We start from the raw sequence: 13,095 nt of genomic DNA, 5'->3' as shown, positions 1-13,095 counted from the left end.
TACATATATATATATGTATATATCACACTCACGCAAACATGTTGTTATACTGAACATTTCTACAGTGAAAAAATAGAATGTGTCTTTGAACATAATATGAACAGACAACCATTTCTCTTTTCCCGCTAATTAAAAAAAAAAAAAAAAAAAGTGATAAAAACATCTCTGTTAAAAAAAACAAAAAAACAACCAACTAAAAAAAAAAACCCCGGAAAGTTAAAGTCTATGTAATGCAGTATAGGTCATCATAATACAACATTATTTCATGTTTTCACCATGTTACAATAACAATAAGGCTCTTTTGGAAATAAGATCACACACAGTTATGTCCATTGCTCTGGTTTTTGTGCACATCCACAATGAACTTTCACAGAATCCTCACTTTACCAAAGCGCTGTCTTCAAAATGAAAACTTGGGGCGGTTTGAAAGTTTCTTTAAATCAAACACGTATGCATGAATGTGTCAACCTGCAGTTGCTTTGGGGGCATTTGATTCTTTGTGTTGCGTGTTGTGCAAGTAACGAACACACTTGGATAACACACCATGGCATCAATATCCAAAATGGCTCCATGCTCTGGAAGCTTCGCCCACAGAGACGTCATCTAGAAAATGGAGGCCAAACACCAAAGTGTCTACTTTGTTAATCAAACACACATACAGCGATACCAGGGGCCAATTCATCAACCACATTAATGTACAATTCTGTAATTGCAAAAGGCTTTTGTCACTTTCGAGCATCTTGTACAATGATACAGATGATTATAGAGGAGGCTCATTAAAAAAAAATACAAAAAAAAAAAGAAATCAAAAGAAGAAGAAGCAGCGGTGAACGATGACGTCGTGTGGATGCGCTTTCTGTCATGCCCACCTGGGAGCAAGGAGTTAGCAGAGCTGGGATTTGTTTGTATTTTGTCCATCAGTTTCCTCTTCTTCAAGAGTCACATGTACAGCATACACGAGAGAAGCAGCATGTTTGGTTTTGACAGAAGATTAAACGGAAAAGAAATGGGGAAAATAAGAAAGAACAATAACAGGTTTTGTCCTCCAAACAGACGATGAGCACTGGTCACTGTACACAAAGAAAGCCTCGACTTCGTGGCGTTCCTTGTTTAGTTTGTCCGTTTGTTCCAAAGCCTTTTACCCCACCAGATGGTGAATGTTGATGCTGCCGCCCCGCGGTTCCAAAGAGAAGGAATTGTAAAAAAAAAATAAAATAAAGATCCCGGGACAACGTTGCCATTTCTCACTTCCAACATCCAGCAAGAAACCAAGTCAACGCTTTGTTCCCACAGATGTTTCTGTCTTGATTCATCAGTTCACTGAAACATGAACGTCACTGTAAATATACTTTTCAACGTTATTCTGGTTAACTGGCCTAGAATACAGATTTAATGCAAGTTCACAGTTCATAGAACAAACAAGTTGTATATGTTCTATTTGAAAACAACTGGGAAGGCCGTTTAAAACTTTTCGGGCTTAACAGGCAGTTTACTGATGTTTACTGTAATTGTTGAGCTTTCCGCACGAGCTATGCATAATATAAGTGGAACGTCGCTGTTTTTACTGCCAAATGTGAGCGTTCTTGTTCCGTCGATGATTTGGGGCAAAGCCAGTTGTGTTTACATAGGTGGCTGCAATTTGGCCATTTTGTTGAATAACACTCACAAAAAATAGTTGTTAGAAATACTTTTTTTTTTTTCTTCACATCCAAAACAAGCATATTTCCCAGTCTTGGCTACATCCATCTGCTTCTTGATGATTTTTTTTGTTTGCTTTTTGCTTCCTTTTTCCTTCGTTACCTGTTGCTTGTTCACTGCCGTATCACAAAGATATTTTTGAAAAGAGAAACGTCCACGAATGTTTACAACGTCCTCCACATTAAAACACTTGAGGTAAGGTAAGCAGTCTGACACTTGGACCGATGACCCGCCCCACAGACTGAGCCACAGCTTCTGGTTACTCCTTGCTGAAAATCTTTATTCATTAAAGTTATGAGCAAATTGTCCTTTTTGTTGCAATTGGAATTAATCTTTAACTGCTTGTTTTTGGGTGTTTTTAACAATTATTTTTTTTTTTTACTGCATCCTGTTTGGCGCGTCTGAATTAGAGAAGTGGCAGAATTACCAGCTGCTGTTTCAGATTTCAAAGTTTCTATGGCTCAGGAAACTGTTGAGTTGGGCGAAGGTGGGGCAACAGGATTCTGGGGGAAGAGATGGCTTTTTACGTTGCATAGTGATCAAAGCTTCCTAAGTACTCCAGTGCTGCGTGATAGCAGAATTGGTACTCATCCTGCAGAATAATAAAAAAAAAAAAAAACATAAATGTATAACATGAAAGAATAAAGTTGCTACAGTGATTTTAGAAAACTTCAAATTAAAGAGAAATGAAACTGAAGAAAGTTTAGTTGTGTGATGTCCGACCTCAGTCTGGACCATAGCTGGCCTTTGCGTCCGGAGCATCTTCACTGTTTGGAAGATATCAACAACACCTTCGTAGCGCATTCTCTCCAAGACGATACTGAGGGTGATGAAGACTCCTGTCCTCCCTACTCCAGCACTAGAAAAACAAGCAAACTGCGAATCAATACGTATATTATTTATGTCTGAAGCACAAACGCAAAGAATGGGATTCAGAAAAACAACTTTCTATGTACCAAGATATTTTCTTTTTCTTGTGTTCTAAACAGCGATTTTAAAATCCACATTAGACTTGACATGATTTGATCACAGGTAGACTGACTGACAGGTCGGACAATTAATTAGACCAACATTTTTGCTACTTTAAAGAATACTGGCATCAGTCACACCTGAGCATACCGAGCCGGTTATTAGGCAGGCACATCTTTAGGGCAGCACACAATATCTGCTGTCAATCACACCCCAGCTGTGAAAGGCACTTTCACAGCAGGGGTGTTTTGTTGGCACAACATGAGTAGACTTCAAAAGAATAGGTTAACTTTTTAAAAGAATATATTTTTTTTATTCACCTAGGAAAATGACATAAAATGTTACTTTTAGAAACAAAATATGAAAACTTTGTTAGCTTTGAACTGCATGCAGGATGCATTCAGTAAAACGCAGGGCATGTAGCAGAAACGTGTCCTGATTCATATCTAACTCAGGCAAAATCAGTGAATCACAGGCAATTGTTTTTATTTATTTATTTTACCCAAAATTTAGTAAGTTGAATGTGTGTGACTATGAAAGGTTTTTTTTTTTAATATTTATTGTTAAAACAAACAAACAAGCAAAGCATAAATCGTTCATTGGTATTCCAAAACTGTCTCTGGCATTAGCCATTGAAAACCCTAATTGGTCAATGTCTGGGTATTACACCAGCATCTTCTATAAAATGCATGTTCTGTATTGGCAGCTCTGACATCGCAAAAGAAGCAGCGTTCAACGCCCAAACATTTCCTCTGCAAGTTAACATGAACGGTGACGGCAAGGAGACAATTTGCATGCAAGAACCCTGCGAATCTACTTACACGTGTGCATGCAGTTTTGTCCTGAAGGACACAAACGTATGCACGCATCCCAAATTACTTTGACACACAAACAACATCCAGTCTTATTAAGCCCCTCCTTCCATGCGCCAAAAAAAAAAAAAAAAGAACCTCAGGCTGCTGCTGCTTCTGAGAAATAAAGTCTGAGTCTTAACTTGGATCGTGCAATACTTGAGAGTTGCCTCTTTAAGCTGCTTTGCAGTGAAATGACTTCCACATCACCAATGGAACAATAATTGATGTGACAACAGATTTATTGGAGCTTTTTCCAGCCTCTGATGCCACTTCGTTGAAAGAGGAGCGAAACTGATAGCGGCAGACACTTCTGGCTTATATGTGCCACCAACTGCCTGTGTGTATGTGGAGGACAAAGGTAGCTTGTATCGTTTGACTCAATTTCAATGATAACAAACACTGTAGTCTAATCGTGCAGAACATACTATCACCCCAGCACGCAGCGCTATCTCTTAGCCCACCCAAAGCTGCTTCCTGGGAGTCGCTCTCAGCTCGACACATGGGCTCTTAAACTCACTCCAAGCTCCTCTTTCCCTTTTCAACCTCCTTCGATCCAAATCTTAAAGCTCGACGAGCCACTGCAGGCTGAGAGGATTTCATGTCCCCATTCGCAGGAAGTAATCATGCAATTAATGACAAAAAGCATGTGGGCATATTAGATAGAGGCCGAGGAAGAGAGACGAGGAGGAGAAAGGGGAGGGAGAGAAAAGGGGTCTAGGAGAATGGATGGATAGGGAGGGGGGGGGGGACCAAATGGATTAGGGAAAAGGCAGATGACAGACGAGAAATTCTGGTGATAGAAAACGAAAGAGTAAGAGAAAAGCAAAACATAAGCTCTTCTCTTTGAGATAAAGCTTTGGAAAGGAGGGAAATAAAAAGAAAATCCAAGAGGTGGCTGCTGTACTGACGAATAAAAACAATCAATATCACTCCTTCAAAGGAAAATCTTTCTGAAAAAAGACGTATTGGCCTGCAGACACCTGTCTGTGGCCGAGTCGACAGCAATAAACATGTATGTTGATAATCTTACGTTCATTTTTTTTAAAAAGCGCAAGAAAAAAACTAATTTTTTGGAAAGAGTTTTTGGTTGAATCGTGGGAGCCTAAATCTGATTGGTTCGGAGTGTGTTTACGTCTCCAAAACACTGAACCACGTTCATTTAGACGTGTTCAGAATCCCTAAACTGTTCATTAAGCTGCAGTATAAAGAGTGGTCATGTGACTTTCTGCCTTTTAACAGGCTGAAAGTCCTTTTGTCCGTTACTCCAGTCCTGCAATAACTAAACCACACACAGAACGACCGCTCCCCCTCCTTCCAATTACAGCCTCATAGAAAGGTAAAATAACTCAGTCTTATTGGAGTTTCCCTTACACACATTACAAGTCCCAGAGGGCCATTTTCTAACCGAATAACATCATTTTCATTTCTTTTAAACCAAAGAGCTGATGTCATGCCTGATGATGTAATGGTGTCTAGGTGTGTGTGTGGAGCAAAAGGAACACTCTGTTCAAAATAAGTCCTATATTTTTATGAGAAAGAAAAAGATTTTTTAATGTGACATGTATACGCTCATCGAAAAATTGGTTGTCTCTATTAGGATACCAGTTTCATCACTTTGCTCTGTCTGTTCTGCAAAATCAAAAGTACGAACAATGTTTATTGTAACCCTACAGAAAGTTACTTACTCAGATGGATCCTGTTTAATTAATATAAAGAATCTGAGGTCCAAGTGGTGAACATGGCCAAATACAGATTTCTGCAAATTTCAGTGAGAATGTCGTTAATGATGTAAGTGACCTTGAACGCTACATTAAAAGTCATAAAAAAAGCTTCATGAAGTGATCATAAAACCAAAAGAATGGCCTGATCATTGTATGGGTCTGTTCTTTGCAAATGCCAAGTCACATCTGAGCATTATTAAATATGGAGGAGGTGGGCCTGTTGAATTGCAAAGGTAGCACTCCTGGTAGTAGAAAAAAGGAGGAGGAATTATGTCTAGTGATGTAGTTGGAGCTGCACCTCAGGATGAACTGCACAGCCAAACAATAACCATCTGAAGAAGTGATTTAATCTGGCCTTGATACTTCGTCTTTTATCTCTCGGGATGAAAAGTCCGTGTTTGGAGCTCAGCTGGAAGCAAAGCTAAATCACACTTCTTTTAATGTTTAATGTGCAGCATGGCATGCAGACACCTTACCTGCAGTGGACAGAGATAGGCCCATCCTGTCCAAACTGCTCCTTGGTTTTATGGACCTGGCCAATAAAATCGATGAAACCCTCCCCGGATTTGGGCACACCTTGTTCTGGCCAGTCAGTGAACTGGAACTGTCTTACTGTCCTGGACTGGCCATCCTGTAAATGGCAGGAGAAGAAAAAAAACAAAATGAATGGAGATTATAGGAAATGTGCAGAAATTAAAGGTGTGTTTAAAGCCAAACCAACTTACACACTGCATGTTCTTAAACACAGCACTGGTATAAAGTGAAGAAGACCCTTTATATATATATATATATACATTTTATAAAGCTAAAGTCATACGCTCGTGCTCCGTGGGAGAAAAAAAGAAGTTCATTAACCTCCAACCAGATTCTTTCCATTTTCTTCTCTACTGTGTGTTTATGTGTGTGTGTATATGTCACAAATATGGTTCTGGTAAACTAATCGATAGTGTATCTGCTGCGACAAGTGGCTTCTTCGAGAGGCCCGTGTTGAATAGGATAATCCTGCGTTGCGATCAATAAGGCAGCTTGATAGACGAGCAGAGCGAAGGCGGTAAGAAGCAAGAACATCGCAGGAGAAAAGATCGGGCAATAAAACAACATGCAAGCTAAAAAACAACACTTAACATATACTATGTCCTGTAATGCAGCTTTATAGATGAGGCAGCAGAAATGGCTTTCCATGCAATTCAAATTTCTTTAAAAAATGCTCCCACTAAAGCAGGGTTGCATGGAGGACAAGGGGAGAGATCTGCTTTGTTTTCAGAGAGCTTATTATACAGTCTGCAAGTGCACAGTCAATACTTGTGTCCTTGTAACGAAACTTCTTTTCAAGTTGTCACAGGGAGAACAAATTAGCCAAGAAAGTCAGCCGAGACAAGCAGTTTTGCACACACAGACTCTCCGCTTGAAGCCACCAGTAATTAAGACAACCAGGTGTTCATTTCTCTAGTTGTTTCTCACCTCTCCACACAACAGACTACACTTCACATTTTCTGTCATTCTCGCACATCCTCCTTCCATTTAAATCGCACCAGAAGTGCACTGTCGGGTAAATCGTCAGCTGTAAACTGGGCTGGTTTTAGGTGGTAAAATAATTACAGATTCTGCACGTGCATTTGGGCGATGGCTACACTAAGATACAGTAGTTATTTGCAGAAGATTTATTTGTGTTTGCACCTCTAATACACAGGTAAGTGACACATTTGTTGAGAAATAGTGAGATTTTGACAAACTCTTTCCCAGGTGGAAATTTTTAAAAACAGTTGTGTATTATTGTATACTTGAAGAAAGAAGATTGTGAGGAAACAAGTAGCCCATTTATTTCGTGCAAACAATGGCTTTGTACAATGAAGGCAGTTATGTTTTTTTTTCAACTTCTAGCTGTTGTCACTATTAAATTTTGACCATTTGCTCTACAAGGTTATCACTGAAGTGAAATGGGTAATGGTGTCCGAGGGAAAAAGCTTCTGTTGTTATTAGAGAATTTTACTCTTGATCTAAATGTTCATTTATATTTAATTAAGACTTCATTCTGTTTGCTCTAGATGAGGATGGACACTCTTCCCTCCTGCTTTGCCTTGTGATTCCTATCGGAGCCTCTCACTACATATCATGCGAACAAGAAGCTCTGCTTATGATGTCATCAGTATGTTGCTGTTTTATGTGCTTAGGTCATTTTTTTGTAACTTTCACACTGTCTTTTTTCACACCTACACTCCCCCTCGTGTTTCTTTTTCCTTATCTGAAAAAAGGGCCGCGTCTCGAGACCAGCAACCTCAGTCACCTCTGTCTCCCCATGTCTGTTTGTTTCTCTCGGACGGACTGTACTGAAATGTAATTTTGTTGCACTTCGGTGCAATGACAATAAAGTCTAATTCTGATTCTGATTATTATTTTTTTATTTAAACCTTTTATTTTACCAGGAAATAAATCCACTGAGATTATTAATCTCTTACAAGAATGTCCTGGGCATCCTTATTATGTCTTTATTGTTACCTACTGGTGTCACATTAATATTTTAGCATTTATGTTGGTATTTCTGCTTTTTAGCAGGACAAAGACGAAAGCTAAACAAGCAAACAAAATGTCAAGAGTAGTTTAGTTTCTTTAGAATCTGACTCAAACATCTACATTGAGAAAAACGGTATTTTAAATATTCTTGCACAGTCATTTACAAAGTACTTCATAAATAAAAAAGTAGAATAAACAAATTTCATAACAACCAGCCTTCATATACTGCAAGTGACTCCATATCTTGACCTGTTTCTGTTTTTAAGGTTTTTCATTTTTAAAAACATAGAAATTGCTGCATGACTGCAACAAAAATGAGCCCAATATTATCAGATATTTTCAGGAAGACAAGTACTTGCTTTAGATTCTCCCTTTAGCCTTCTGGATTTTTGGCATAAGCTAATAAATTCTTTCTACTGCCAACAGGAAACATGCAAATGATACCCGTACGGTGACTTTATAGTATGTAGTTAATGCATTTTTGAAAATATAACCAATCTGTGCATAGGCCTGTCACAATAACAAATTTTGCTGGGCGATTGTCTCAGAAATTATTACGATAAACGATAATATTGTTTGAAAGTTGACAATAATTAGTAATTATTGACAAATTTAAGAAGAATTGTTTATTTATTTTGCAAGTGGTACCTTTTTTTCAACCACTGGATGGCAGTATAACACTGTTTGAACCGAAAGATGGATAGTGAGGGAGCGAGCAGCGTGTCTCTTTAAGAAAAATGGGAGGGAGGCCCCTTGACATGACATGGGCTGTCTCGCTTTGGTTCTCAAAATGGCGGACACTCGGTCTGGTTTGAGCTCTTTAGCATAGCATTTTTCACACAACGCTTTTAATAAAAATCGGCAAACAAGTTCTCAGCTTCTTTTTGCAGAGAAAAACGTTTACACGAAGCCACGGGTTTCAACCATGAATTTTGGAGCTTTGACAAGACAGAGTTTTTTTTCCCGAGGTCAGCCTGTTGGCTTAGCTCGTAACTTAGCTTCTCAGCTTAGCTACTTTTTAACAATCCAAAAAAATGCAATTTTGGATAGTTAAAATGAATTTTACAGAGAAAGGGAGGGGTCAGTGAAGAACACCAGAATGGAGCTTTTGGTCATCCAGTGTCTTCAGAAAGAGAGAGACACGAAGAAACAATAAAGCTGATAAATGAAAACGAGGTAGATAATTTTCATTTATCATGCGATTAATTGATTTATTGTTTATCGCGACAGGCCTATCTGTGCATTGACTGTACCTACAAGTTGTCCATTGCAAACAAGTTTCTGCTTTGCTTCTACCAAGATGCACTCCTCTCCATTATTGTACTTGACAAATACCGTGATTCTAATAAGTCAAGCTGCACGTACTGACTCCTCTTGTTAATCATATCATGTTTCTTTTGCTGTTCCAAGACACAACATATGTTTTCTTTCTATTGGTGTCTTTGTTGTTTCTCTCAAAAACATTTAGCCTCAGTGGGGGGATTAAAAATGAAAGAAAGGGGCAAAGACAACAACACAATAAACCAAGCATGCCAAAGAAAATGTGGAGGGAAAAGAAAATGTAAAAAAAAAAAGAGGAAAATTTAACACACAACCTGGGGGCTCACACGGCGTGTCAAATTGTGTGATTAAATACGTGACTGGCTCTGTAGATGTGAGTGCTGAGGCGTGGAGTCTATGCCATTACTGCATGAAGTCTATGCTATTACTGTGCAGGCGTTTGTGACAACACAGACAGTTTTGTGCAAAAGCACAAGCATGCATCTGATTGACGGTACCTGCTGTTAAAGCCAACTTTACAAACACTTTTTACTTGCACACACACTCAGTAAAAGGGAGTTGGGGCTTGTAAAACATATACCACTCACACATGCACAGCCCAATATTAAACCCTACGCTACACTACCATCTGCATCTCTCCGCTTTGTTTCCATACATGTGATAAGATTAGACTTTTTGTTGGTGCTGGTGAGCACTTTGGTGATTCAGCCTGCTTTAATGCTGTAAAATGTAAAACGCTGACCAGTCCTTAAGAAAATACGCTATGTTGGGGAAACTGCTTGCATGAATACATGTTAATGTACAATATCTGACACTGCATGCAAAGTTAGCATTGAGATTGCCCTGTAGCATGTGCACATTTGTGTGTGTGTGCTTATGGGAGCCTGTTTGGAGACATATTACACACTGCATCAGGTTATGTATTTAAGAAAAGTGTTCCTGTGCACATGAATGACTGCACATGTTGCTGATATTCTGACTCATTCTTAAATTTTAGACTGTTACCAGTTTGTGTATGCAAGACAATGCATAGGCTTATTCAAATATCAACCAAATTAATGATACAGCAACTACCTGCCACATCGATTTTGAGTAAAACTTTGAGTAAGTTAGGCAGTTTTTGGAAGAAAAGAAAGAAACATTTTCTTTTATTTGCTACACTTCTGCTGTTTCAAGTTGTCAAATTTAATTGCAACAAAGGAAAAAAGATCCTGTGGTAAAGAGATAATTCAGGTGGTGTGAAACAGGTTTCATACATGTCACCTTTAATAAAAGTCACTCTGGTCATGGACTCTTATTATTAAAGCTACAGCAAAGTCTGGCTTCATATGAATCAACTTAAATACAGAAGAAAATTACAGTCTTAAAGCATTATTATAAAGTCTGAAGAGGGAAATAATAATAATAAGTTGTCATTATTTTTTACCCAAACTATTCTCAGCCTGTTTAATTTTGGAACAATCATTAGAAAACATGCAAATTGCTACATTACTGGTCACTGCAGGCATTTTTATTTAAGATGCCAAAAACATGAAATTGTTGCATTAACTTTTTTTAATAGAATCATATTACCGTAGATACATTTTTTTTTAGCTGTTCTCCACTTGTGCATGGTGCATTTGCTCAAAAGTCAAAATGTCTTTCAGTTTATGTAATTTGACTTAAATAAATAAAAAAAATAGGAAGTTTGAAGTTTTACAGATGGACCATCACATGCAAAGCTCATCTAGCAAGAACCTATTGTCTCTGCTGGCTGTAGTAACCACCTGAGATGCAACATCAATATAATAAAGGTTTTACGGGATAGTGCAATAGGCTTAACATGGCATTTAAAATGCTAATTTATTGCATCAACTTAAACCAACAAATAACACCCAAAATACTTAATGTCTTACTCTGGCATCTGTGACCTTGAACTCCCGGAGGATGTACTGAGGCATGTTGTATTCAGCCATAGGATCCACCACAAAGTACTGATACCTGGCGGAGCGCTCTGCTGGCCAGTACTGGTGACATTTTTCCTGTGAGAACAATTCGGTCAGAAGATCTTACCATTTTTGTTTTAATGCCAGACTGAAACTTGACCAAAAATTCAAGCCTTACCCGTCCCATTTCTCTAAGTTTGGTCAACATGACTACAATAGTGGAATTGTTCTCCCAGAGCATTCTCCAGAAGTCTTCTGTCGTCTCTGCTAGAGGCCCTTGTGTGGCGATGTAAGCCTTCTGCTGCCTGTTTATAATAGAGCCATAATAAAAAGAAAAAAAAAAAAGTTTAATTTAAAACACAACTGACAAAGTTCACACAAAACTTTAAATATTACAAACTTCCTTTTGGTGGCACAAAAACCAAACTTTCACACAACTTATACTCATGTTTCTTACAGTCACATCTCTCCTACCTGTATCCATCAATGAAGCTGGCATTGATGTAATCGGAGCCTTCCAGGCCTCTGATTGGCTGCAGGCAGACACGTGTGGTCTCGTAGGGCATGATGTTGACCAGCCGGTTCTTAAACTTGTTGCAGGGAAGGTTGGCACTGATGAAGCGTGATGTATGGGCTTTGGAGTTGGCCAAACGCTGGTGAGGAACGATGGGGAGACAGTTTATTACTTTAAAAGAAGAATGGCTTGATGAGAGAATGATGGAGCAATATAGAGGAGAGGGAAATGTGTTTAAAAGGAAGGACCGAGGTGGGAAGAAGAACGAAGGAACTGGTAATGGACAGAGAGTTCCCAAAAAGAATAGAAAAGATATGAGGTTATGGAGGAGAGAGACCAGTGGAGGATGATTAAATAAAAACAGAGAAGGAGGGTGATGGAAACAGGTGCTAGATGGATTAAAAAAGTGCAGAATATCAAGAAAAGAAAACAACAAAGCAGGCCCAATCTGAACCCGATCTTATTCATATTTAGGTGACAACAGCACAACTTCAAAGCAATATTATTTATTCAAAAATACAAGCAGCATATTCTAAAAGTTGGTCCTCCATTTGCAAATTATGAGGTCCGTCAGGGTCAGAAGAGGAAAAAAATTGCCATGCACACTGACTAACAAGCCTCTGCATCAAATCTGTATGAAAAAGAAACCCCCTGAAAGTGGGTCACTGGTGCCTTTGATAATGGCAGCGTGTTCTGTGCACATAAAACAGGGAAACTCACACAGAGACACAGTACAGTTATCAAAACAAAAACACGATACTGCAACATCACCACTGTCATTACAAACTCAAAGGGAGATCTGGGGGTCAGCAGTTTCAACAATCACATTTTACAGACTTCAGTGCTTCAACATTGAGTTTGGGTTGTGTGTGTTTGCTCGTTAGGCATCAAATAATACACAGCTTTGTCAGTTTCTATACTTTGCATGGTTGTCAAAATACACAAATATCTTCTCTCGTCTGCACCAAATACTATTAAATATTGTTTTTGTTCTCATTCTTTGCTTTTGCTCTTAAACATTTGTACAGTTGTCCTTTTGGTCAGAGGTTCATCCAGAATTTTCCTTCTCCTCACTTGATTTTGTTTCTTTCAATGGTTTTCTTTTTGATCTGTTTAACACATAAGCACCTGGAAAAGGCTTGAGCAGATCTGGCGCTGTTAAAGAGGGCCTCAGCTACAACACCAAACACCAGAGAGTGTGCAGGGAGCCTGCCAAGCTGCAAGGCTTGATACTTTCTAGTCAGGACTGCCAGTTTCTTCCCTTTAACAGTACAGTATGTTTGGTCAGCTGGATGGTGGGCTAAACGAGTGAGGGATGATGCACCATCATATTATGCTTTACTTATATTTGTAGCATCACTTGGTTGGTTTAAGATGGTAATGTATTTGATCAACTCCTTAAAAACTCAAATTTAGTTCAGTCAGGTCATCTGGGCTGTTTCTTTTGTTGTTGAGACATTTCATCCTTCATCCAAAGGACTTCATCAGTCCGAGGAGCCACAACAAACTGAGTCCCAGAAGTAGCAAACCCACATAGTGGACAAACAAGTTTGCTGGTAATAAGATGGTTTCTGGGGCCCACCCTCTCCCCTGTCGACTTCTCTGAGGCAGCCATAGCCAAA

General features: G+C 38.9%; 1 protein-coding gene across 1 annotated transcript in view; it reads right to left on the bottom strand.

Annotated features, from left to right (window-relative positions):
- Positions 1-171: 171 nt before the first annotated feature.
- Positions 172-13,095, bottom strand: part of ptprsa (protein tyrosine phosphatase receptor type Sa) — a 198,093-nt gene continuing 185,169 nt past the window's right edge. Inside the window, exons 30-35 of the mRNA XM_037698034.1 lie at positions 11,434-11,612; positions 11,138-11,264; positions 10,930-11,055; positions 5,719-5,873; positions 2,422-2,557; positions 172-2,290 (exon numbers count right to left, since the gene is read on the bottom strand). Coding sequence (XP_037553962.1) covers positions 2,222-2,290; positions 2,422-2,557; positions 5,719-5,873; positions 10,930-11,055; positions 11,138-11,264; positions 11,434-11,612 — 792 coding nt within the window. The 3' untranslated portion in view covers positions 172-2,221. The remainder of the gene's footprint in view (positions 2,291-2,421; positions 2,558-5,718; positions 5,874-10,929; positions 11,056-11,137; positions 11,265-11,433; positions 11,613-13,095) is intronic.

This window comes from Nematolebias whitei, chromosome 3, assembly GCF_014905685.2.
Source record: "Nematolebias whitei isolate Nwh7 chromosome 3, NemWhi1, whole genome shotgun sequence".
Lineage (NCBI taxonomy): Eukaryota > Metazoa > Chordata > Actinopteri > Cyprinodontiformes > Rivulidae > Nematolebias > Nematolebias whitei.
Note: the sequence above shows the minus strand (reverse complement) of the source record. Positions and strands in the feature narration are given on the sequence as shown.